The sequence below is a fragment of the Myotis daubentonii genome, chromosome 3, assembly GCF_963259705.1.
Source record: "Myotis daubentonii chromosome 3, mMyoDau2.1, whole genome shotgun sequence".
NCBI classification, from domain to species: Eukaryota; Metazoa; Chordata; class Mammalia; order Chiroptera; family Vespertilionidae; genus Myotis; species Myotis daubentonii.
In genome coordinates, this window is record NC_081842.1 from 193,173,051 (window position 1) to 193,199,662 (window position 26,612).

Sequence of the window (26,612 nt, forward strand, 5' to 3'; positions counted from 1 at the left end):
AACCAGCGGTGAGAGATGGCAATACAGCAGTCAACGAAACTTCAAACCGACCCATTTCAAAGCTCAGATCTCGAGTCCATCAAGCTGTTAAGATCATCGCCCGGGAACTGCTAAGTAACTTTCATGTCTGCTTTACTGTTTTAATTGCTTAAACAAAAATAATAAAGAAGCTTTTGATAAAAACAAGAAAGATTATTCTTCGGGCAAAAAAAACACCAAGTTTATTTTTTAAGGAAAAAAAGAGTTCGGGCCCTCGGAAGGATTTATTTTCAGAAAACGGTTTCCTGATTCGATGGTTGAGCATGACTGTAAAAAGGTCACGAGGAAGTCGTGAATCTGAAATGTTAGGATCTTCCCTTTGAAGGCTTATGAGTCGCTGCCATAGATCACAAAGATCAGCCCCCCGGGGAGCTGAAGGAAGCCGAGGGGCAGGTGTAAGGTTGCTTCCCCTTCCAGGCCCTAACCCGCCCGAGTCCCTCCATCACGTTGCGGAAAACGCGCCCAAGGCCCCGGGTCCTCTCAAGGCCAATCCCACCATCGAGCCAAATGAGAAGGCTCAGCAGGGACTCCAGAGGGTCGAGGCTGGGTGCTGGGGCTGCAGCCTCATTTAGGGACTTGGGGTGAGACCATGGCTGGCCTAGAGCTGGCCGGGCGTCGGCATTAGCTGCGCTCTGTAGGCTCACCTGCCGCTGTGCTAGGAAGGTCTCCCAGAGATACACGGTCCAGGAGAAGAGCAGCACGGCCCCAAAGATACGCTTCTCGGCCGGCATCTCCCACATGGGGTCCAGCGACGCCCACATCCCCATGGCCACCGGGTTCGGCCGGCTCCTGAAGCGTGCAACAGTGCCACACCAACACCGTCCCCTCGGAGCGTCCCGTCGGTGTTACAGCTATTTCCGTCCCTTCCGAGCGCCCCGGCTCTGACAGCCACCCCCATCCCACGCCCAGCGCGCAGCCGGCAGTGTTACACAGATACTCTTCCCCGTGCCCACGCCTCTTTGGACCGCCTCGTTTCTGCCGGAAAAGGACCGTTCCGCTTCCCTACCTTCCGACTCGAGGAGAACTGAAACCCTGACGCCGCGTTCCGGCCTCCGCCAACCCCAGCTCCGGCCCGCGACCTGGTCACGCTGAGCTGCACACCAACATGTTTCCCCTTCAGCTCCTTGCCGAGGGCCGGCCGAGGCTTCCGGCTTCCCTCTGGCGCTGCTTTCTAGCTTCCAGATCCGCAATTGCATCTCTTCGCTTCGGGGCTTGCCCTGCTGGGCCGCGACCTGAGCCGTCTTTCCCCGCCAGGACCAGCCCACTGGTAGGGGGCCGAGCGGGCACTAAGGCAGAGGGGACCGCCGCTCCCGCCCAGAAGTAGCTGGGAAGAACCAGGGAGGAGCGGACGTCTCAGGCTCTAGAGGCCATTCCTCTAACTAATGCCATTCGGATTGTGGTATGTTCATCCCGGGATCCCTTCAGACTAAAGGGATAGTCAACAGAGAGGCTAGGCGTCGTAAGTGCCGTGTTTCGGCCTGTGTCGGGGTATTCTGAATTCAGGCGTGGTAGAGAATGGGCGGTAGTGATGAGATTTTCATTCCAAATCTCGCCTCTTCCACTTCAGGCGAGTCCAAGGCGGCATTTTGCCTGAGAGAGAGAGTGCTCTGGAGCAAAGTGGAAGGGCCTGCCTTGATGTAGGGACAAAGTCCGATCAAAGCACAGCGCCATGTCCGTCTTGGAATTCAGGAGTGAAATGTGGTCACGGGGACGCCTGTTAACACATTGGTTTGACTTGACAAGTGAAATATTTCCTGACCGAAGATAAACCTGACTTGGTTACTTGGATTGACCGAGTGGCGTTGCTACTGTGCATAATTATTATTTACAATGAATTGAGCTAAATCTGCAACTAAAATATATCTAAATTACAGTGAAATTGTAGTGCTAATGATGTGTGGAAATTAACACTACCTCGAATTTCCCAACTTTTCCGAAATGCTTCTAAATGAGAGTAATTACATAATTAAATGCCAATCGAGAAAGTGATGGTCTCTAATGACAGGATAACAAATTGTTTTGCAAGTCAAAATATTTTCAGTTCTTTGCTTTCAGCAAAATTAGTGGTGGACCTAATTGAACTGTCAGCTAATGAAGTATTTGATTTGTGGTATATAACTGAGAAGGAAGTTAAAGAATTGATTGACATGCCTATTAGAAAACTAGCATTCCTATTTGTGGAGTAATATTTCTCAGCACTATATCTACAAAAACAAAAAATGAATCTATTAGTAATAAGTAGTCATTCAGACACATGAGTTAATTGGTGAGGAAGCCCCATCCATCTCACTGAGAAATACTTTTCCAGTAATGTTTTACATTTTATGTTTATGTATTATTAAATGTAATCGTATCATTTTGCACAGATTTTTAATCATTAATTGTAATGATGATTATAATGATTAGTCAATTCAAAGAATTCTAATACATAGACCCATACAATTACAGGAACATTAAAAGAATTCTACTAATAGGTACATATTTTTATCTCAAACAAGGATCAATTAAAGGTTTTACTAACAAAAAGTTACATTCTGATAACATTTAATGGGGAAGTGGAATATAAATGTAAATTAGAAATGATAAAAGAAAATGTAGAAATGACAAATATTAAAGAGCTTATTTGTGTAATTTTAAATGGATGATAGTGGTTATTCAGTTGTTATGTGGATTCTGTTGGATACATTATAAAAAGTAATTTTACAATTTTATCTTAAATTGTCATTATTTATAATTTGCCAGAATTTACATGCATTACAACTATTTTTTTAATCGAGGATATTTCCATTGATTTTTAGAGAGAGAAGAGAAAGACAGAAATATCACTGTGAGAGAAACACATTGATTGGTTGCCTCCTGCATGAGGCCCGACCAGGGCCTAGGCCTGGTAGGAGCCTGCGACTGTGATACGTGCCCTTGACCAGAATCGAACCCGGGACCCTTCAATCCACAGGCCCACGCCCTATCCACTGAGCCAAACCAGCTAGGGCTCCATTGCAACTATTTAAATGAATGATGAAAACTTTTAGATATTAACTTAAAATATGAGAGGATAAACACTTTTTCAAAATTCTCTCTCCCTTGGTCTGTCATTGCTATGCCCTCTTCAGTCTTCTTGTCTTCATCTGTCTAGGTCCAGCCAGCCTGCTGCAGTTGGTCCAAAATCTCACAGAAGCTCCAAACTTTGTGGCTAAGAGTGCACATTTAGTCAGGCTGCTCGAGTCCCGGTCATAGCTGTACCATATGTTAGCAAGTTGCTTAACCTCTCTGTCCATCAGTTTCCGATCAGTAAAATGAGAATAATAGTATTTGCTTCCTCATATTGTGAGGACCAAATAAGAAAAATCATGTAAATATCTTAGCAATGTGCCCGGCTTGCCCAATAAAGATTAGCTACCATCTCCCCATACTTGTGAAAATTGTGTCATAGTGTTGATCCTTGTATGTGCCCTGACCGGGACCAAACCTGCAACCTTGGCACATTGGGATGATGCCCTAAACAACTGAGTGTGCCAAGGCGCTGCCAAACTGGATTCACATGAGAGTTCCCCTAAAGTCAAGTTCTGAAATTACCTGTCCAGCCAGCCAAACTGAGAGCTCCTGAAACACTCGGGACAGATTCCCAAGAATTATCACACTGCTCAGCACAGAGGAAGTATCAGCAAAAGATGGATAAAGTTAAACAGTCTCCTTTATGTCCACCCCAACCCTTGCCCACTTCTGAGTAATTAATGCAGGGAAACTCCTGGGCCAAATAGTTCATTTATACCCAAGACCAGCACAAGGGCCAGCCTACCTCTACAGGACAGTCCACAGCATCGCCCTTCAACGGCACATTCTTGCTGTTCATTACATTCAACCCAACCTCTTTGGTATGGAGCTGAAGGCCATATCCATGACCACTCTCCCTTCTTTTCCCAATCCCTAGATTCGGGTCTCCAGCCTGCTGAGCGGGCACCACAATCCCAGAGACATTTTAAACCAACACCCTTCCCAATATTACCCCAACACACAAGAAAAAGTTGGGCCCTTACTGAATAGAGAGCCAGGCCTTGTAGGGTAATTTCAATACAGTTCTCTACCTTTATTGGCACACCACCGCACACATAAGGGAAACGGCGCTTGTCTGGGAAAGACGAGTCCATCAGATTTCAGATGCGGAAGTAAACCCTGATGTGGGCAAGGGACTCTGGCAGTCGGAGCAGCTGCAGTAGGGCTCAGAGGAGCAATCCCTCTTCGTGGCAGGTTTTTGAGAAATTATCATCCCCTCCAGGTTCTTCACTTTGCTTTCCACCATCTGAAGTTGTTTCAGAATTTTCTCTTGCAGACCCAAGGACAGGAGGATACTTTTGTCTTGAACTGGGAGATGAATCCCTTCTGGGTTGACCAGCAAAGCCTCCAAAAACTCTGAGCCCTTCTTGTAAAGTTTGTAGAGTGTGATTACAAACAACAACAGACTCTAAAATAAAACAACAGAAGTTGAACGTTACTTATTTATTCACGTGAAATGCCAGTTTACTATAGATGCAGAATAAGACAAAAACTGAGTGGTAACAATAATCCCTCATTTCCAAGCCTTGTTTATCAAAACATCTTTGCCCCTATTTCATCTTTTGATTTTCACTACAAAATAGAGTAGTAGGCAGGTCAGGGATTATTATTTGCATTTACTTAATAAAGATTATAATAATAGATACCCTTTGCCGAAAGTTTGCCACATGCAGGGCTCTTTGCTAGGAGTTTCCTTGCCTGTGCGTGACCTAATTATGTAAAAAACAAAAACCAAAAACACACAACTGAATAGCCATTTTGTTACCTCCCATTTTGGACCCTGTCATTGTCCAAGGTCATATACTTGGAAATGGTAGAGCCAGTACTGGAATCCAGGAATTCAGACTTACATGTATATTCAGGACACAGTGGTCTAAAAATCTGGATTTCCTGGTCATGGCAAAAACTTTTAATGTACCAAGACAGATTCCTGCCAGAATAAAAAACAATCTTTTTTCCTTATAATACCAGCACTACTTGCTTATTGGATATTTATGTGCTAAGCTTTATATATACAGTAGTAACTCCTTCAATCCTCACAACAACCCTGAGGAAGGCACTGTTGGCAAACCCGTCTTACAGTTAAGGAAATGGGCTGAGGCTAAGTGATTGCTCTTGGTCACACAGCAAGTGGTGGAACCAAAATTTAAGCCCCAGCAGTCGACTTCAGCGCCCGTGCTATTTACCATTCTGTTACACTACCGCTTTTTCTTGGCTGAGGTTTGTGGAGGGCTGTAAATTCGTCTTTCTGATTGAGCTAAGCATTAACCATACAAGAGCAGAACTCAGAACTACAGATAGAGTTTGGTTTTTTGCCTTGTATTATCTGGTGATAATGTGTGTATGTGAATATGTATATACATACATATCCATATTGGGATTTAAGTCAGCTTATATTAAATGAGATTTTGGAAAAGAATTGAATTTGAATCCTAAAAGTTGGGTTCAAATCTCAGCTTTTCTGGTCTCTGTCAACGTGGGTAGGTGATAACCAAATTTCCTCACCTATAAAATTGAGATGATAACTCCTGCCCTGCCTACCATGCAGGGTTTGAAAGATTAAGAGAATGCATATGACCATGGTTCCTCAACAGTAGTGACATGCTGTAAAATGATTTGGTAATAATTTCTTTTAGCATTTGCCAAGTAAACCAGTCACTCTTTAAGACAGTCTTTTTAAAAACCCTATCTCCTTTCATTTCCACTGAACCTCAGTTCACCTCATTTTTGTTTTCCATTTGAAAATAACTTCATATCATGAAATTGTTGGGACTCTCAAAGCATTTTGACTATATTGGAAATATAGATATTTTAGATGATTACACAGAAATATGTAAAATCCTAAATGTTTCTCATAATCCCAGCCAATTATACTCCTCTTACCAAAAAGAGCCACTGTATACTTATGGAACCCTATCTTGTTAAAACAAGGAAATAATGAAAACACCATGATGACTAAATGACTGACTATTCATGCCTCATCAGTTACAAAGCAATGGCACAGTAAGAACCCAAGATCCTAGTCATACTCGCAGTGCCTATTCTAGAAAAGCTACCCCGAATGGCGCCTGGCACATAGTAGATACTCAAAGATGAATCAGTGATCAAATAAATTTGGGGGTGCCTGGCTGGTGTTGCTCAGTGTTTGAGCGTCTACTCATGAACCAGGTGATAACAGTTCCATTCTAGGTCAGTGCGCATGACTGGGCTGTGGGCTCAGTCCCCAGTGGGGGTCGTGCAAAGGGCAGCCAATCTATGATTCTCGATCATCATTGATGTTTCTATCTCTCCTTCGCCCTTACTCTCTGAAACCAATAAAAACATTTATAAATAAATAAATAAATTTGGGGGTAAGGCTGCCTTTTCAGGTTGTGAACTTGTTTGATCTACTTTACTACAAGGCAACAGTCTAATGACCCTTTCACAGGGGTCGCCTAAGACCATCGGAAAACACATATATAATTACATATTGTTTTTGTGATTAATCATTATGCTTTATGTTCAATTTGTAACAATGAAAATACATCCTGCATATCAGATATTTACATTATGATTCATAACAGCAAAATTACAGTTATGAAGTAGCAACGAAAATAATTTTATGGTTGGGGGTCACCGCAACATGAGGAACTGTATTAAAGGGTCGTGGCATTAGGAAGGTTGAGAACCACTGCTATAAGACAAGCCAAAGACAATTGTGAGAAAGCATTTTTATGCTCAAAACCTAATTGGGGGAAGTTTTTAAGGATAATTTAGTTTCAACCAACTGAAAAACCTTCAGAGACGAGTTCACCCTTGCCCATCTGCATGGTCTTCAGACAGAATGGTAGCAATATGGGGAAAGAATTAATCAGCTTTCAATGTCTAACTATTTAAATTTCTCTAACAAAAGAGTATAACCTGGATTGACCGAACACTTCGTTTCCATAAGGCATATAGTCCTACTGCCAAGAAAATAAGAAAGAAAATCCCGAGGGCAACTTGCAGAGCCGGAGCAAGATTATCTATTAGCCCCAGATTTGTTTGCTGAGCCACACTAGTCTGTCCCAGAAAAGTTGCTTGGAGCCAATTCCATATTGAGCTCAGAGAGGCATAATCTATGATGTCCCAGATAGAAGATGAAGGTGAAGATGTTGGCATTTTAATAAGACAGCAGCTCCAGAGCTACATGTTCAGAGTCTTCAGGACCCTAAATATGAGTTAAGGAAAGTGGCCTGGGAACCCAGGTGTTCTAGAGCCCCTGTGAGCTGTGCTTTGTGATGTCACCGTCCCCAAAATCCGCTTGCTTCCCACTCACCCAGTGAACCTTCTCACTCAAAACCAACCAGGAACTGACTGCCTGCGTTTTCAGTTTGGTCATATTGTTTTCATTGATCTTGACAAGTCCGAGCTCTAGCACAGCACTGTCCAATAGAACTTTCTACAAAGATGGAAATACATCCTGTCCAATATGGTAGCTACTAGTCACTTGAAATGTGTATACTGTGGCAGAGGAACTGAATTTTACATTTTATTTAATTTTAATTAAATTTAAGAAACCATGTGTGGCTAGTGGTTACCTTCTTGGACAGTGTATAGATAATTTCCAACAATCCATTGAATGCACAATATTTTCACATGAAAAATGAGACAATTGAGACTATGTGGACATCTGAGAAGACAGGATTTAGAGAGGGCTTTACTAAAGAGTGAATAGTTTACCTGGTAAATGTGGAGAGAGATCATAACTGGATCATTTTGTAGCATCCCCTTTTTTCATGTGTTATAATTGTTTAAGAAATTGTGATCTTTAGGAAGACTTTTCACATTTGATCCTCATTTTGCTTATCTTTTTACAGAAGGGCATTCCACCTCAACAATTTATATCAGGGGAAAAAATGGCATCATTTTCTAAACACTTGTAAACAGCATGTTGCACTAAAATCTATTTGGTGTGTTATCAAATCAGTTATTTACTGATTAGTACCTATTTTCTCAGCAAGGCGATATGAAAACATAGAATGTATGATCTGTCCTCCAAAAGCTTACATGGAAAAAGATAGTTCACACACAGCAAGAATACAAGAGAGTTTGCACCAAGTGGGGAGGGGCACAATAAGGAAAGAAAGGATCAGTTATGACGAATGATTTTTAGAAAATATTGTCTGGTGCTACTCCAAGTTGTTCATTGTGGTTGACTGAAACAACAGGAATAGGGAAGCTGGGTGGGGAAGGAATAACTGTTTTGTTCTTCCAGGAAGAGGCGGTATGATAAGTTGCTTGAGGTGTCAGAGACACTTCCAGAAAATGGAGTCTACAATGCTGTTGGAAATATAGTACTTGTGTCGGGGAGAAGTAATTTAGGAGTGACTGCTATGGATGTTAAGCCCATAGTCTGCTAGCAATTGACTATAGCCAGAATCCTTTTTACTAAGGGCTAAAGTTACTCAGAAAAGGCTTGGGATTTGACTATAACAGGTTAAAAACATAGGTAAGAAACCAGAGAATGATAACAAGAAACTTTTTGGAGAAAGATAGGGATGTGACAGCTGAAAAATGTAAGACTCCCCACACTCAATTAGATCCCCGTTACAATGCACCTAATACTTTACTTTCAAAGCACTTAACACGACCATAGTGATTTGTGTCATTTTTGGTGTAATACAGGTTTTTCTCATCTATTGTAAATTCAAGAAAGACAGGGACCATGTCCATTTTATTGACTTTATCCCTAGTGCTTGGTACATAGCACATATTAAAATATTTTTAAGTGAATGTAAAGTCCCCCTAGAAGAATTCCAGATATCTATTCCAGACTAAATTGTTCACTCATCAAATGCCTATTAATTACCATATTTGTGTGCTAGTTTGTATAGAAACTTTGTTTATACTAGTAGCTGTTATGAGATCTTTGAGAGTATAATAGATCTGGGTTCAACTATTACTAACCTTGTTACCTTGGGAAAGTTATTAATCTGGGACTCAATTCTTCATTTGTAAAGTGGGAGTTATTCCTACCTTGAGGAGCTGTAATGAGAATTTGATAATTTTTAGATAAGGGAAACTATTATTTGTAGTGATATTTATGATCAAATACAAGGTATTGTAAATCTCAATAATATATGATGTCTCAAAGAGAATCTAGGCCAAAAAACCCATTTGTTTGATTTCCCACTTGGATACCTGAACAACTCCAATGACCAAGAATTTATCTCAGCCCACCTTTAGTGTCATCCATTCACCTAGCCAACCAGCCATCACACGGTTGGGTCTATTTAGTAGTCTTCAACATCATGCCTATGCCCTTTTTTACTTACACATGGCAACTTATGACATATGCAAGATTTACTTTTGAGCCTTCAATAGGTTGACTTTCAAACAAAATCTGAAATCTAGAACATGGGTTCTAAGGCACTAAAATACCTGGTTCCTGCTTACCTATCCAACCCTCTCCTTTCCCTTTCCCACTTTTTCTTTCAACTAGACTTGCAAATGTCACTACCATTCCAAGCTGTTGCACCACAAAACCTTTGCACATAATTGGATTATCCTCTCTGGCTAACTCCTATTAATTCTTTGAATTTCTGTTTAAACACCACTTCCTCAAAGAAGCTTTTCCTGTCCTCTTTTTGGTTCCCATCACAGGCAAAGCTTCTATTGCAGCACCTTTACTTAACCACTTTCAGTATTTCATTTAATGTCTATCTTCCTTACTAGACTATAATCTCCGTGATGCAGGAAACTCACCATGTCATGTTCAATACTCTTATCCCCAGGACCTAGTGATGGTATGTGCTTTGTAAATATTTGGCTATAGCTTTCCTGTGCCTCCTGTCTTTTCTTTTCCAAGCTAAACATACCAAGTACAGGTTGACAGATTAAATGTGACTATCCTGGTTACCTTCCTCAAAGTGGTTCAGACCTCTAAATGCAGTCTGTCACAATCTGTTCTTGCAGATACTCTTTCTAGACTCAGCTTTATGTAAGAGGAGTGTTGCCCTGAATCTGTAGTACAAAGCCAGAAGGCATCAGTCTACTGTGGGGTAGGAGGTGGGAAGGACAGGGGACGGAGCAAGTTTTCTGACTTTTAGATTCTTTAAGTTGTCCTTTTCACAGGTTACATGTTACAGAAATAATACGCACGAGTTTTCCATCTCTTCCCTCACATGAGGAAATGTCAATACTGGACATATGGCTGGAGTTGGGAGTTGCAGAACCTGGCTTTTACTTACACTTCAAACTTTATTTCCCACTATTCACTTTCCCAAACAATACACTGAGAACTTTGGTATTTTGGGTACTTTACCACCTGCAACTTTACATTTTACTTCCTGCATGCAAGTACCCCTCTCTGATATTCATCCAATCAGAAGAGATTGGAAACTAGGTTCCACTTTCTAGTTTTTATTGGCTAGGCAAGACCCTTCAACTCTAAAAGCTTTTGCCTATCAAATAAGAATAACAGTACCAACTTCATGGAGTTACAAACATTCAACAAGGTAATTTTATGTCAAGTGCTAAAAAAAAAAGTGTTAATTATCCTGAATTCTCATAGAACATCCCACTTTGTACTCTAGCCCATTGCTCCTAGGACTTTTCTGTGCCTATGAATAATCTGAAGACCTTGTTAAAATGCAGATTTGATCCAGACATTTTGGACATCCTACATTTCTAACAAGCTCCTCGGTGATGCCCATGCTGCTGGCCTACTGCCACTTTAAGTGTTTAAGCTACCCCAGCCTTCACATTGAACTTCCACAACAGCAGATGCCTTGATGAACTTACTTTGGTATTTTTACATCCAAAGCATCTGAAACTATCTTTAAATAAGTGTGTACTTAAATATTTGGTTAATGACTAAATCTGTCCTCTAAGACTATGTCTTTGGCAGTGCAACTCTGAAGTAGGCAATCTGGGACTGAGAAAGGATACATTGGGGATGGAATCCCTAGGAAAGCTAATCAGAAACTTTCTTCCCATTGTTTTCCACCCTCTCTTTAACACCATACAGGTGTCATGAACATGGGAAGACACTGAAGCAAGAGAAGTCTGGATAAGAAGAATGAAAGTACTTGGCACCCTCTATTTCTACCCATCATTTTTATATTGAAAACGGCTTTGAAAACAAAGTCAATATTTCCAACTCTGGAATAAGTCCCAGAGACATCAAGAAAAATAATGGTACCTAAAAGCTACACATATAACCCTTTGGCTTTCTGTATTCTCATATAGTCACACATGCTGCTTCTAATACAAAACACTGTTTTCAATAAAAATCAAGGGAAGCAAGCTGCTCCAACTAGAATAGGAAATGTTAGGATCAACCATTTGATCCTAAGTACTTGAAGCAAATTTTTAATTGGATTCTCAAAATTAGGGTTTGGTTCCATTGCAAGGGGACTCACTTGGTCCTTCCAGTGGGTGGGATTTAGGTGTGGCTGAATAAATATAGTTTAGTCTTAAGCAAATTAGCAGTTTTCTCTTGTTCCTGGTTAAAAATCTCTAGCATGAGGAATTTTTAAAATATGGCCACCAGTTGTTTCCCATGGCACACTCAGCCAGCCCATTGGGCACCTTATGTGCCGTGCCAGCTCAGCCAGGTTCGGTGACCCTGAGAGGGGGCAGTGAAGGATTGAGAAAAGACAGACAAGAGAATAAAAGCTGGGTTTGGGTGGGACACTGTCCTCTCTGATGGAGAGCTAGTGACAGCGCCATGGGTGTCTTTATTTATAGCCAGATTCCATGAGGCAAAGTAAGGGTGTGGTCAAGAAGGTTTCGATCCTACTCAACTACATGCACCTGAACGCTATCAAGCCCATATTACTCAGACACGTGGGCCACATGTTCGGACCATAGGTTCAAGCTTACCACTATAGTTGTTGGTTATAATTGTGCTGGGAGGGCTCTGCCCTCCAAGCTGGGACTTGCACGTGGCCACGAGAGGACTGTGCCCTCTCATTAGTCCGAGGCTTGAACCTGTCCAAACACGGTAGCCACTCTCCACAATCATCTGTATCTCCTTACTTTGTAAGTGAGGAAACTGAAGCCCACAGAAGAGCTTAGCTCAAGATCTCAAGGAGTCAGCAGTGGCCTCAGCCTCTAAGATGTGCCAGTTCCTGCCACTTTTTCTTTCAACAAATTTTTGATAATCCTGTTGCTGTGATCTGAGCCAAGCAACAACTTGGGTACAGGGGGTGCTTTAGACATAGGGTGAGAAGGTGGCAAAATGAAATGCCCTAAGAGCTGACAAAACAAGGCAACAAGGTTTAAGGGTCAGAGAAATACTAACCACAGCATAATAAAGGGATGTTAGGAATGTTTGAGTCATTTCATTGCTAGCTAATAAAAGTGGTTGAAAATTTCATGAGGAACAGAGAATAAAGCTATTCCATTTATAAGAACACATCGCTTTCCTTGTCATTACAGATGTCCCACAGTACACTGAAACTCAACACATCCAAAGACCAAACTCATCTTGGTTTTCCACCTTCTTCCCAGAAACCCATTCCTTTTATATATATATCTATCTATATATCTATATCTATCTATCTATCAATATATAAAATTGATTTTTTTACAGAGAGGAAGGGAGAGAGATAGAGAGCCAGAAACATCGATCAGCTGCCTCCTGCACACTCCCCACTGGGTATGTGCCTGCAACCAAGGAACATGCCCTTGACCAGAATTGAACTTGGGACCCTTGAGTCTGCAGGCCAACACTCTATCCACTGGGCCAAACCAGTCAGGGCCCATTCCTTCCTTTTTTATTCCCACCTCAATTGGTTGCATCACTTTACATATTCCTCAAAATGTTTTCCTCATCCTCAAAGAACCAACACTTGTTTTGTTAATCCTCACACAAAGATATTTTTTCCATTGATTTTTAGAGAGTGTAGAAGGAAGAGAGGGAGGGAAGGAGGGGAAAAGAAACATCAATGTGAGAGACACATTGATTGGTTGCCTCCCACATGCACCCCAACTGGGACCTGCAACCCAAGTACATGCCCTTGACTGGGAATTGAACCCGAGACCCTATGGTGCGTGGGCTGACACTCTAACCACTGAGCAACATCAGCCTAGGCCCAACAATACTCTTAAAATTTCTCAATTTCATTTATTTTTCCTTCTGCAAATGTCAAAAATACACTCACCAAGTTTGCCTTAATTACTTCAGCAGCCTTATTATCTATTCCATTTCAGCCCCTTAAATCACACTCATTTAAAGTGATCTATAAATTGTTATTTTGAATAAAGTCCTTCAAAGGCAAAATCATCAGTGTTCATGGTTTGGTTCCTGCCCACCTATTTCTACAGTAATCTCATTCACCTGGGTGCTCCCTGCTCTCCTTTTACTGCCAGCATGTCAGATTATTTGTAGTCCCCTGGACACAGGACTTCGTACCTCTGAATTTGCTGTGCCCTTCAGGTTCTCCTTGGCATACCCTCTCCTTTCTACCCAGGCATCCTCTTGTGGGAGCTATTTTAACTCCCAAAGCTAATTAATGTAAAATGTTCTTTCCACAAAAAATTTTTAAGACAATAGTCACTTTAAAAAAAGCTTGATCTGAATAGACTCGTTAAAAATAGAAATGCACACTCCAGAAAATACAAGTGCACTTCCAGCTTATGTGTGGGATGAAAACTCTTTAGGAGTAAACAAGAAATGGGTGAAAAATTGTAATTTATTGAAACTCAACTCAAAAAATATAAGATGCTGTAGTGTACAATATGTTACACAAAGCACCCTTAGGTGCACATTCAAGTCAAGTAAGAACTCCATATCCCTAGCCCTCCCACCCTGGGATCTTAGTATTTTTTCCATTTACAATCATGCACACTTAATTTGAAAAAGGAAGCCCCAAATATATTTTTGATGTATTAATTAGCACCAAACAAGAGTACAGTTCCATTTCTTACTTTTAATAAACAAACAAACAAAAAAAACCCAATCAATAAACCAACTGGAGCGCTAATGGACTCAGCTGATAGTGCTGACATAGATATTATACATTCATGTAAATACACAGCCTAATCTACCTTAAACAATGGTATGGCTGGTTCTCAGCCTTTGTTCGAGTTGGCAATTGTCCCATGTTGCAGTGTTGGAGCCAGTCTGTTTTGAAAACAAAATTGCTATTTAGGAACTTCCTACACAAAGCTCATCTGTCTTTTTTGTTGGAAACAAGTCTAAAATTGGTGTGGAAAACTTAGATCTTTCAAGGACAACCACTGGCCGAAGATAATGAAGCTGTTTTAAGGCAAGCTCTCCACAGTCTGTTAATGCTTTGTCCAATACAACCCTCAGGTTTTCCAAGGAAGGAACTGTTGTTGTCTCAGCTACTATTAAAGGTGGGATTGCAGTCAGGTTCTCATGAATTGCAGAGTCACTGGAAGAATGAGGTATGTCAGCTTCAGGGTTGTTGTCATTCACCATATTATTTACTGTAACAGTCCCTGCTAAGTCATTACTGGATTGTGAAGAACTACTTAATGTTAAGTGCTCTGAAGGCTCCCAATCATCAAAATCATCATCTTTCTCTTCACTTTCCTGAATAAACTTCAGAAATGAAGATTCAAATCCCATAGGTTTATAAGTCTTCAAATCAAATGATCTGGGATGTGGGTGCTTCCTAAAATTCTCTTTTGGGACCTGGGTTGAAATTTTTACAGTGTCTTCTTGCCCTAAAGTTTGCTGCCCACTTTCTGAGTCTTTGATCCTTGGTAAAGGCAGCTGGAAACTCGTGAAGTAAGTCCCATTTTCAGTTCCATCAGGATCAGGTATGGAATTTTCTATTTTACATGGGAGAGGCTGAACTATATTACATTGTTCCAAAGAAGTGGTTTCTGAACTATGGCTGCATTTCAAAGTTCCTCTGTAAAGCAGGGTATCTGCCTCAAATACTTGGTTGTTTTCTGTACATCCTTTCTGACCTTCATCCCTTTCACCTGGATTAAGGGCATCAGTGCTCTGGACAGGTATGCTATAGTCACCTGGGTAGTGGCTGTGCTTTATGTGCTCTGATTCACAGCTCCCATCTTCTTCTTTTTTAATATAGGGCTCTATTTCAGAAGGGGGTTCCTCTTTAATTTTGGTACCGTACTTAACACAAATGACAAGATTTCCCATCTGTTGCTCTAAATAGGCACTACTCATCTGATGGGTACGTTTGTAATGCCTCACTATGCTACTCTCCAACTTCACCACAGAGAAGCATCCTTGAACCATGCAGGGGTACTGTGTGTGCTCAGAATGCTCCACACACATATGGAGGGCTTCAGCTCTTGTTTTGAAAGTAATTGGAGTTTTCTTATCTTTGATTAAGCTACATTTTTTAGCCTTAGCATTAAATGACCTCCTGGTAGTCTGATGTTCATGCCCCTGAGTGAGAGTTGTTTGACATACCTTTTCACTCTTTAGTAGCCTTTCATTTGCCACTTTCTGACTTCTAAACAGCTCGTCATAATAGTCCCTATGTCGGTAATAGACATGTTGAGAATAATTACTGCGATGGGTGAAAATCTGGCCACAGCCATTAAGATCACAATGAATTTCATAATCTGAATGTATTTCTCCTTCAATATTATGCTGTTCCATCAAGTGGTGCTTCAACTTGCTGAATGTATAAAAAACAGCAGGGCACTGAGGCTGGTTACAGGAAAACCTTGCTGCAGATTCAGCAACAGAAAGCACTTTAGGCTCTGTAATATGGTTTAGATTATGAGAGTCAGTACAGTGCTTAGCAAGAGCTTTGGAACACAGGAAGCGTTTGTTACATTCTTTATATTTGCAAGCAAATATCTTTTTACATTTGACAAGTTCCCTTTTGGTTCTTGCTTTATCTTTCTCTAAACATAACTGTTCTTTGTTGTACTGATGTACAGTTCTGTAATGGCGAATCAAGCCTTTTAGATTGGTGAATGAGGAATTACAAGTTTTATGAATACAATGGAATGGTTTGTGGTATTTATTCAAAATATAGCAGAGATTTCCTTTAGCAACAGTTCTCCTGCTACCTCTCCCCTCTCTTCCTTCTTGTTCTTCTCTATGGCAACCTATTGGTGATGAAATATCAGATGTTTTGCTTTCTGTTTCTTCACAAGACGACTCCAAATCTGTTTCTGAACAGCATTCATCCTTTTTGGAATGACAGTGTGGCTTCTCAGGGTTTCTGTTGGGATCACCTCCAAGTTCGACAGAACAATCATCTTTCAACCTGTCAACTGAACATGGGCCTTCATGATCACATTTTTCATTATCTAATAGTTTGTGAGTTACTCTGTCACTGCCAATTTGATGTTTATTTTTATAATGAATCCTAAGGTGTGTTTTTCTTGTAAATGACCTCTGGCAAATATGACACTGGAATGGAGAATATCGATGTTGAAACATGGTTAGCTGGAGGACTTTTTCTTTTGAATAATTGTGCTTTTTAAGATAATGCATCAACAAAGCCTCTCTGGTCACAAATTCATATTTGCATCCTTGAAGCTCACAGAAAAAAGGCTTAGCTGCCAACTGTGCAAGGTATTGACTTGGCATATTTTCATCTTGATTCTGAAAATTAAGGTCTGCGATAGATGAAACCGATTGAAGAGACTTAGCACCACTGGATGGGTACCCCTGCAATGACCCTGAGAAGGATCCATGTGTTATTGAGTTTTTCAAGCTTAAATGTTTCAAGCGCAACAGAAGTTCCAACATGGTATCCTCTGTACATGGCCTTTTGGAAGCACAAATGGAGGCTTCCGAAGAGTAACCTTGATGTTCTCGTTTACATTTAGCATGAATATTGTGATCTAGACCTTCATCTGGGGAGTCACTGTTTGTATCTGAGCTGGGTTTAGGCTCTGCATCAAACTTTACAGTTGTTTGACTGTGTTCATTATCCAAACAGGGAAAGGGATCTTTCGTCTTTTTGGGTTTAAAATGATATGGATGTACCTTTCGTAGATGCTTCTGCATCCCTCTTGCATTTTTGTAAGTGGAACCACAGCCATCAAAACCGCAGGTAAACTTAGTCCCATCAAAACAAACTCTTACACTGGGACATTTTTCTTTTAAATTGGAGGACCCACAGACTTTCTCATGAGATAATAATATATCCTGCATGGTTTCAGAGTGATCCAATGTGTCAATTAACTCTTCATTCATAGAAGCTAAAGAGCTATGACTTAACTGATCACTAGAATTACTGTCACTGTTTTCTTTCAGATTTTCTGCAGTTTCTATTTGGGAACTAGCTGATCCTGTACAGAAAAGATCCTCAGGTAAATGTGATTTATCAGTCTGGTCAGGTAGATGGGGTTTTTCACCTGTTGCAGGCTCCTCAAGTTTCACTGATTTCTTCACATCTTCATTTGAACTTTCAACATTATGCATTAAGAGGTGATTCTGAAATTCAATTTTGGAATAATAGAACTTTTTACAGCCAACGAAGTTGCACGTGTAGGATGCATCCCTAAAGTGTTGTGCTTCATGGTGGTAAAGCTGTCCCAAGTCACTGAAAACAATATTACAGCCGTTTAATTCACATTTGTAACGCAGATCATCATGTTTTTGTTTATGGTTAAGTAGTTCATTCACTGATCCAAACCGAGCATAGCAATCTATAGATACACACATATAAGGCTGAGGACCACAATGCACTTGTTCATGCTCCCGCAGGTGAAATGCAGACATGAAATGTCGTCGACAATAAGTACATTTCTCTCTCCTATTTTTCATATCCAAGTAGTGCTTGGCATTTTCATCATTATTTTGGTGTTCAGCTTTAAGATGTACACTTAAGTACTTAAATTGCTTAAACACACGGGAACAGTCTGTGCCAGGACATGGATACAAATCTCTGTCTTGCAGGTGGCAATCTTCTAATTTGCTGAATGTGACATATTCATGAGACTCTCCTTTGGCTTGTTCATTCGATGATTGATTTTGCTCCAGGGCTGCAGAGGGACTCTTGGGACAAATTCCCTTTTGAGAGCCTTTCAGCAGTAATTTCTTTCTAGAGCGGTCTCTTCTGCTTGGTGGCATTTTAACATGTTCCATCACATGTGGAACAAATATTTCTTTTCTCTTGAACTTTTTAATACAAACTGGACAAGTGTAAATTCCATCTTCCATGTGCATCTTAGAATGATGAAGAATTCTGGCCTCTATACATTCCCGCTTACATAACAAACAGAAAAATTTATATTGAAGCCACCTCTGGTATCTTTCAGAAGAACCAGTGGGTTTTTTATCTCTTTTCTCCTTGGGCTGATCTGTCAAATCTCTTCTTCTATATTGTTTATCTTCTTTACCTTCCTCATAGTCACTAAGAAATGACTCTAAAACATCTGTGTCATTTATAGACATTTCATAGCCACTTAGATCATCATCAGAATCTGAGGCCTCCTGTCCTAGAAGTTGGTGGCAGTGTCGTTTTAAAGTTTTCCAGTCCCAAAATTCGGGATCAAAAGGCCAGTGGGCTTTTAAAGCTAATAAGAGCTCACATCGGAGAGAATTTGGAACTGGTGCATTTTCTTCATCAAATTTTTGATCTGGTTGCATATACAGTTCCTCCAGCATATTAAACCCATCCACACTGGGTTCAATTAAGAATTCTGTAAGCTGACAGGCTCGTCTAACTTCTAAATCTTCTGGTAAAAGACAAGCAATTGTTTTACAAACTGATGCCTTCATTTCTTCCTCCTCAGCTGATCTGAGTTGAAGAGCTCTGACACATAGTAAAATTGATACTCCAAGACCAGCGTCTTGTGCCTACAAGGAAAGCAGGGAAGGAAAGTTATTATTTATTATAGAAAGTTATATAAACTCCATATTAAAGCATCCCTAACTCTCAAGGAATTAACCTATGTGCCAAACATAAACAATAAAGGCACATGAATTCAAAGGAATTCAGGATAAATAAGGTCACCAAAGGATTCAAAAAAGAATTTACATTGGGTATAAAGAATAGGGCTTAAGTAAATGGGTACAAGATGAAACACATGTATGAGTAAGTCTAATAATAGACTTAATTCAATGTAAAAAACGCATGTCTTACGAATACTTGGGTATTTTCAAAACCTCAAGGCTAAAATAAACATTCTCCTCATCTCCTCCTAAAAGAATTAGTACTTTAAAGTTATAGATGTACTGAATCTCAAGCTTTCCATGGGAAAAAACAACAGAAATCAGAAAAACTCCCTATAGCATTAGGTTCTCAGAAACTAATAAAAAAAATCAGGAAAAGTATCTGATTATTTGTGATAAAAGGCTAATGCATGTAAGATGACTTTTTAAAATATCTTTATTGATTTCAGAAAGGAATGGCGAGGGAGAGATAGAAACATCAACAATGAGAGAGTATCATTGATTGGTGGCCTCCTGCACAACCAGGGCATGTGCCCTTGACCAGAATTGAACCCGGGACCCTTCAGTCCACATGCTGACACACTATCCACTGAGCCAAACCAGGTAGGGCAAAGATGACTTTTTTATAGGAGGGGCTGAAATGGAATGGGAAAATAATCTGAGCAAAGAAAAGTGGGATCATATTGGCAGAGTAGCTTAAAATGCATTACTTAAGAGCATAGAATTTCAAGTTGGACTTTGACTGTCTTTGAACCCCAACTTCACTATAGTGGCAAGTTCTTAACTCCTCTATGCCTGTTTCCTCATCTGTAAAATGATAATAGTAGTGGTAACATTAGATTTTCCTAACATTGTAATAAAACTGAATTAAGATAATATAAAGTAATTACTACAATGTTGGCACATAATAAATATTCAACAGAATACCATGTGAAATAACTGAGGATAAATTCCACTGTTCAAATCAGTAATTAATCTGCTAAACAATTTTTTCCATATTGGGCACCATTCAAAATGCTGGAAACACAAAGAAATAATTGCCATAAATTTACAAAACCCTTACTACATCCTAAGCACTATTCTAAATAAGCTCTTTGCATACATTATCCTCAGTTTATAAATGAAGAAACCAAAGCTCAGAAGGTAGTTTCCCAATGGCACTAGCTGGTGAGCAAAGGAGCAAAGATTTAAACTTAAAGAAATCTTTTTTCAGAGCCTGAGTTCTTAACCACTTCATAGCATATACTGACTCCAAAACTTAACTGACTTCGCTATATCCCATGTGCCCTTAATCCAATATCATATGCCAAGCCACTTTTTGTTCCTTCAGCTTCTTGGTTTAACTTATGCATATCCATCAATTTCTTCAAAATTCAGATCCACGTTCCACATCCTAATTCTAATTTATTCGCCAATCCTTTAACCAAGTAACTGCTTGGCATATCTGTCCAGAATGTATAATAGTATTTCTAGGTGTTGGTTTGTATTTTCTTTAAGTATTCACATTGACTTTACAAATTTTACCATTTAAACCAGATTAGGCTGTTTAAAAAAAGGGGGTGTTCCAAAAGACATTAAGTACTAATAATTTGTTGAGAAACCATGATTTAAAAATTCACTTGGGCCGAAACCGGTTTGGCTCAGTGAATAGAGCGTCGGCCTGCAGACTGAAAGGTCCCAGGTTCGATTCCGGTCGGGGGCATATACCTGGGTTGTGGGCACATCCTCAGTGGGAGATGTGCAGGAGGCAACTGATCAATGTTTCTCTCTCATCGATGTTTCTAACTCTCTATCTCTCTCCCTTCCTCTCTGTAAAAAATCAATAAAATATATTTAAAAATAAATAAATAAAAATAAAAATTCACTTGGCTTTCTCCAAGTCATCTGTGCTCTAATTTACAAGTGATATTCTAATATCACATTATGCAATTTATCAAGATTTGTCTGGTTGCCGAAACCGGTTTGGCTCAGTGGATAGAGCGTTGGCCTGTGGACTGGAGGGTCCCGGGTTCGATTCCGGTCAAGGGCATGTACCTGGGTTGCAGGCACATCCCCAGTGGGGAGTGTGCAGGAGGCAGCTGATCGATGTTTCTCTCTCATCGATTTTTCTGACTCTCTGTAAAAAATCAATAAAATATATTAAAAAAAAATATATATATATTGGTCTGGTCCTGCCCTAGCTGGTTTGGCTCAGTGGATAGAGTGTCAGCCTGCAGACCAAAGGGTCCTGGGTTCAATCCTGGTCAAGGGAACGTATCGTGGTTGCAGGCTCCTTGGGCTCTGGCCCTGGTCGGAGGCAACCAATCAATGTGTTTCTCTCACATTGATATTTCTGTCTTTCCTCTCTCTTTCACTCTCCCTAAAAAAAAAAAAAAAAAAAAAATCAGTGGAAAAATATCCTCAGGTGAGGATTAACAACAACAAAAAATAATAAATAAAAATAAAAAAGATTTGTCTAGTCCCGACTGCTGCAAACTAGGTGTATGTCATTACAAATCACACGTTTTGCAAAACAGTAGTACCATATGTTTCACCAAAAGGGTCCCATGATCAAATGAACTGGATTCAAAATGATCCCTCTATTTATACCTTCCACTTCCAAATATAACAACATCTACATTAATTCTGTCATACTATTTTGAAAGTCTTGAGACCATGCATTCTCTAAAGTAATCCCTTCCATTAATGACTTCCTCAAGTCATAGAATTAAAGTTTAACTACTCTGAACACCTTTAAATAATAATCTGTCTTAAGCTCTTTATTTCTAGAAAATTGAAGCCCAGAAAATAAAGAGGTACTGTGACAAGGCCTTCTCCATTATATACGGTTGCTATCTGCAACAGACCTAATGCCCACACCAACTTTCAGCATCATTATCCCTTTCTATTCCAAGGGCTATGTGACTGGTTGCTAGCTGTCTCCCTATATCCTTTCCCCTCCTCTTCTACAAAAACAGATCACCTGCCCGGCCAGTGGGCTCAGTGGTTGAGCGTCCATCTATGAACCAGGAGGTCATGATTCGATTCCTAGTCAGGCCACATGCCCAGGTTGTAGGCTCAATCCCCAGTAGTGTGTGTGCAGGAGGCAGCCAGTGGATGATTCTCTCTCATCACTGATGTTTCTATTTCTCTCTCCCTCCCCCTTCCTCTTTCTGAAAATCAATAAAAACATATTTAAAAATAAAACACAGACTACTTGATTTTTATCTGGGTTTAAAGTCACCCAGAATGATAAATATATCTCCTAGTCTCCCTTGCAGCTAGATGTAGCTCTGACTCTGTGTGTGTGTGTGTGTGTGTGTGTGTGTGTGTGTGTGTGTGTGTGTGTGTGTTTTGGAATGAGGAACGGTGTGTCAGAGTATGTTTTGTCCCCCATCTCCCTTCTTGCTATCTGGAATGGAGACATTACAGCTAGGATTGGAACACTTTTTATTTATTCAAATCATAAGAGAAAGTTTTTTTAGAAAGTTACAGAGGTGATCGAAGTGAGCCAGCTGGGCTTCATAGGCTCAGTAAACAAGTTACAGAAGCAAAAGAAGGGCCTTTGGAGGTTAGGAGAGAGAAAGGCAAAGGTAATGTGCCTGGGGGGTAGGGGTGAGGGGGTGCGGGGAAAGAGAGGGAAGGGAAAGTTTTGAGTGTGCTCCCAAGCTGGAGAGAGCACTTTGGAATAATTTTTAGAATATGAGATGGAAGTTATTTGTTGATGAAGACAAAAGGAATCTGGGTTTCTGATATGTGGAGCCACTGAAGCAACCCTGGCCTGTCTACCTGGATTATCTACCTACATGAGAGAGGGAGGAACTTCTATCTTCTTTAGACCACTAATATTACGGGATTTCTACCATTCATAGCAGAACTAGATCAAAACTGATTTAGGTTAGGTTAGCCTTTCTCTTTTAAAAAGCTAGAAACAGGTCTCTCCATTTGAAAGAAATTCTACGCTCACCCCCCTTCCATGTATCAGTCCATCTTTTCTATACTTTAGACCAGCGGTTCTCAACCTGTGGGTCACGACGCCTTTGGTGGTTGAACGACCCTTTCACAGGGGTCGCCTAAGACCATCCTGCATATCAGATATTTACATTACGATTCATAACAGTAGCAACATTACAGTTATGAAGTAGCAACGAAAATAATTTTATGGTTGGGTCACAACATGAGGAACTGTATTTAAAGGGCCAGAAGGTTGAGAACCACTGCTTTAGACCAACTATCGTAAGTAGGGTAAAAAGTATCCTAGTCTGTGATTAAGAGATATGGGTTCAGGTTATACAGATGTACATCAAATTCCTGGGTCTGAGTTAGAAACCCACTATTCCTAATCCTCTAGCAACTTTTCCATGTTCTGTGGTTCCTTGTGGTAAGTAGAATTCTAAGAAGGCCCTCAGTGATCCTCACCTTTGTATATTCTCATTCCCTTGAGTGTAAGTGGAACCTTTAAATATGATGAGATTTTATTCCTATGATTGTATTATGTTATATGGCAAAAGGCTTTTGCAGATGTAATTAAGATCCCAATTCAGTTGATCTTTAGATGGAATACCTAAGTGAGCTTGACCTAATCACCTGATCTCTTTAAATGTAAGTCTGGAAGTCAGATGGAAGAGGTCAGATTTGAAGAAAGAGGATTCTTAGTGCGCCTTTCCTGGCTCAAAAATAAAGGCATGGAATGAGGGAGGTTTCTAGGAGCTGAAAACAGACTGTGGCTAATATCCTTCAAGAAAATTAGCACCTGAATATAGTCAACAATAAGAATGAGCTTAAAATAAGATTTTCTACAGAGCATCCAGATAAAAACAGCCTGACCAGACACCTCAATCTCAGCCTTGTGATACTCTACGTAGCAAACCTTGCCACATTGTGCTGGACTTCTGTACTACAAAATTGTGAGCTAATAAATGGTGCTGTTTTAAGTGCTAACTTCATGGTAATTTTTTATGTGGCAATAGAAAACTAACATTTTCCTTAAAGATTAAAAAACAATTTTAAAAGGCCAGTTGTAACACTAAGTTTTTAAAATAAGGCAAGTTCTATAACTACTTGAACATGTTCTTTCTGTGACAGAAGACACAACTTCATTCATAGTGATTAGAAATAATTATCACCTAACTTATTTGATCATGAATTTGCTTTTGACAATTGTTTTAACCTTTTTCTATCTTCATCGGAGGAAACTAGATCAACATATTTAAAATAAAGTATAGGATATGGAATGATGCATTAAAGGAGATAGGGAATATCAAAAGTACAACTGCGCTTTGACTTTAGTATAACAATCCTTGGCAGAAAACAATAAATTAAAAATAAAAACAATTCTTGGAAATTGTCAAAGAAGTAACGAGTAAAACATACCCATTATAGATTGGCTATATGAAGAACTAAATAATGAGAAGATAATAAAAACAAAACAAAAATAGAGAATAGCATAAGACTCACCTCAAACCTCTAGGCTAGTAGTCATAGCATATAGGATGAGGCAAAAGTAGGTTTACAGTTGTTCATACGGAAAATGGCGTAATAATTAATACAAGATGAACTGTATGTTGCATACTCACAACTTTTGCCCCACCCTGAATATCTATAAGGCTTAACTCAAAAAACATGATTTTTATATATAGCAATTCAATTCATTTTTGGAAATATTTACTTCCTAAAAATATCTAACTTATTTCCTATTTGCACAGAAGTTTATAATTTGTGTAGATTTTATTCTGGAACTATTGTTCTATTACTCCAAACCCCAGAAAAATGTATCATTACATCTTCAAGAAGCTGGAAATGCAATTATATTTTCTTCATTTATTATTATGTTAATCTGCAAACAAACATGCCTTATAACTATTATGTTAATTTGCAAAAAATATAGGACACTGTTTTAGGAAAAGTAGATGTAGGGTGATTGAGGTGACAGCAAAGAAACATAATCTTTCTTTCCTCCAATGGTCTATCACATTAAATTACTATTTCCCATTAAGAAAGGAAGTCAATCTGCAGAAACAGTTAAGATAGGTCCAACTCCATAACTTTATTAAACCCCAATATTCCTCATTTTTCCTTATTTAAAATGAGTTGCCTGAGAGGTATCTCTTCCCTCATTTCTTCCCTCCAGGACAATCAGCATAAAAAGCATAAATTACTCACTTCAGTCTGTACAACTCTAATGAGGCAAAATAAATGCTGCTGTGTTTTAGCTATGACACCAAACTGACGACAGCGCTCCAAGAAAGTGTCTATAGAAGGGTCAATTCTTCTTTGCAGTTTACTCCAAAAGAGTGTCAATTCCCTATAAAACAAAAAATTAAGGTAAAACACTTAAAGCAACTGGTGTTTGCTATAAACTTCTCCACCCCATTTTTTGGAATGTCATGATGTACCCAGCCGGCCTAGCTCAGTGGTTGAGCATCGAACTATGAACCAGGAAATCATGGTTCGATTCCTGGTCAGGGCATCAAACCCAGGTTGCAAGCTAGATTCCCAGTGTGGGGTGTGCAGGAGGCAGTTGATCAATGTTTCTCTCTCATCATTGATGTTTCTCCCTCTCCCTTCCTCTCTGAAATCAATAAAAAAAAATATTTTTAAAAAATGGTTACCTTTCTCACTTGCATGACTACTCTAGTTACATTACCACTGCTAGACATCTATATGAAACTCATTCCTCCAGCACTTAATTTTTACAGCTAGCCAAAAATTGGGGGGCAAGGGAGAGCAGAGCAAGGTTAATTAAAAAAAAAAAGCCACATATCTTTTGAGATCAATACTATGATCACTGCTATAAAACAATAAAATATTTTAATGTGGTAAATGTCTCTGAAGGAAATTTCTATAAGAATAAAAAACTGTTCGGGATGATAGTTACATAGTATACATTTCAAAAATTATCTTCCATGGTGACCCCATTAAAGGATGACATTTCCAGCTCAGTCAGTCAGAGAGTCATCCCAATAAACCAAGGCTGTGGGTTCGATCCCTAGTCAGGACACATAAAATAATCAACCAATGAATGGGTGGTGGGGGAAAACGGGGGGAAAAGAGAGGAAATTTGTAATACTTTCAACAGTAAAGATTTTAAGAGAGAGAAATCAGCCCAGCCGGCTATGGCTCAGTGGTTGACCATAGACCTATGAACCAGGAGTTCAAGGTTCACTTCCCCATCAGGGTACATGCCCAGGCTGCAGGCTCGATCCCCAGGGTGTTCATGAGGAGTTAATCAATGATTCTCTCTCATCAGTGATGTTTATCTCTCACTCCCTCACCCTTCCTCTCTGAAATCAATAAAAAAATTTTTTTTAAAATAATCAGCCAATGAATGCATAAATAAGTGAAACAACAAATTTCTCTAGTAAACAAATAAATATGTGTTTAAAATTAAGTGTCTGCTTTTATTACCATACCCAACTTTACTGTCATATTTTCACAAATATCTCTTGTTAAAAATACCACATTAAAAAAAGTCTTTGTAAAACAATAGAAGGGTAAAAAAAGTTTCCAAAATCTTGAATTTTAGATTATATTTTTCTTTGAATTGCTTTGAAGGAGCTTCCTTTTAACAAAGTGTGAAGTGATTTTAAGATTTTCTTTTCTCATTATAGCTCCCTGGGAGGCCAATAAGAAGGAAATCCCTAGCAATCCTTTCCTGCTACAGGGGAACAGCACTAATCCTAGAGCCACTAACATCCTTAGAAGGGCT

At 39.7% G+C, this 26,612-nt stretch overlaps 3 protein-coding genes and 1 long non-coding RNA gene across 13 annotated transcripts in view; 1 reads left to right on the forward strand and 3 right to left on the reverse strand.

The window, feature by feature from the left end:
- Positions 1–942, reverse strand: part of ZMPSTE24 (zinc metallopeptidase STE24) — a 35,697-nt gene extending 34,755 nt beyond the window's left edge. The window contains exon 1 of one of the 2 annotated variants that reach the window (XM_059690053.1): positions 684–942. In XM_059690053.1, coding sequence (XP_059546036.1) covers positions 684–806 — 123 coding nt within the window. In that variant the 5' untranslated portion in view covers positions 807–942. The remainder of the gene's footprint in view (positions 1–683) is intronic. The other variant, XM_059690052.1, reaches the window with a different exon arrangement.
- A 130-nt stretch (positions 943–1,072) lies between these two features.
- On the forward strand, positions 1,073–4,821 carry LOC132231256 (uncharacterized). The gene is made up of 2 exons (XR_009452008.1): positions 1,073–1,438; positions 4,367–4,821. It is a non-coding gene; the product is annotated as an uncharacterized LOC132231256 (long non-coding RNA).
- Positions 2,625–12,586, reverse strand: TMCO2 (transmembrane and coiled-coil domains 2). The gene is made up of 2 exons (XM_059690054.1): positions 6,991–12,586; positions 2,625–4,498 (listed from the first exon to the last, which is right to left on the reverse strand). The coding sequence occupies exons 1-2, from the start codon at positions 7,228–7,230 to the stop codon at positions 4,184–4,186; spliced, it is 555 nt and encodes a 184-aa protein (XP_059546037.1). The 5' UTR covers positions 7,231–12,586; the 3' UTR covers positions 2,625–4,183.
- A 1,382-nt stretch (positions 12,587–13,968) lies between these two features.
- Positions 13,969–26,612, reverse strand: part of RLF (RLF zinc finger) — a 63,900-nt gene continuing 51,256 nt past the window's right edge. For all 9 annotated transcript variants that reach the window (XM_059690044.1, XM_059690043.1, XM_059690046.1 and 6 more), the window contains 2 exons: positions 25,067–25,208; positions 13,969–18,829 (listed from right to left, as the gene is read on the reverse strand). In XM_059690044.1, the coding sequence (XP_059546027.1) occupies positions 14,207–18,829; positions 25,067–25,208 (4,765 nt within the window). In that variant the 3' untranslated portion in view covers positions 13,969–14,206. The remainder of the gene's footprint in view (positions 18,830–25,066; positions 25,209–26,612) is intronic.

Excerpts from the sequence above, each read along its gene's own strand:
- TMCO2 (XM_059690054.1), bottom strand. The coding sequence starts at position 7,230 with ATGCCAACATCTTCACCTTCATCTTCTATCTGGGACATCATAGATTAT. Across the intron at positions 4,499-6,990 it reads GAAGTGTTCGGTCAATCCAG|AGTCTGTTGTTGTTTGTAAT; the intron begins GTTATACTCTTT and ends GTTTTATTTTAG.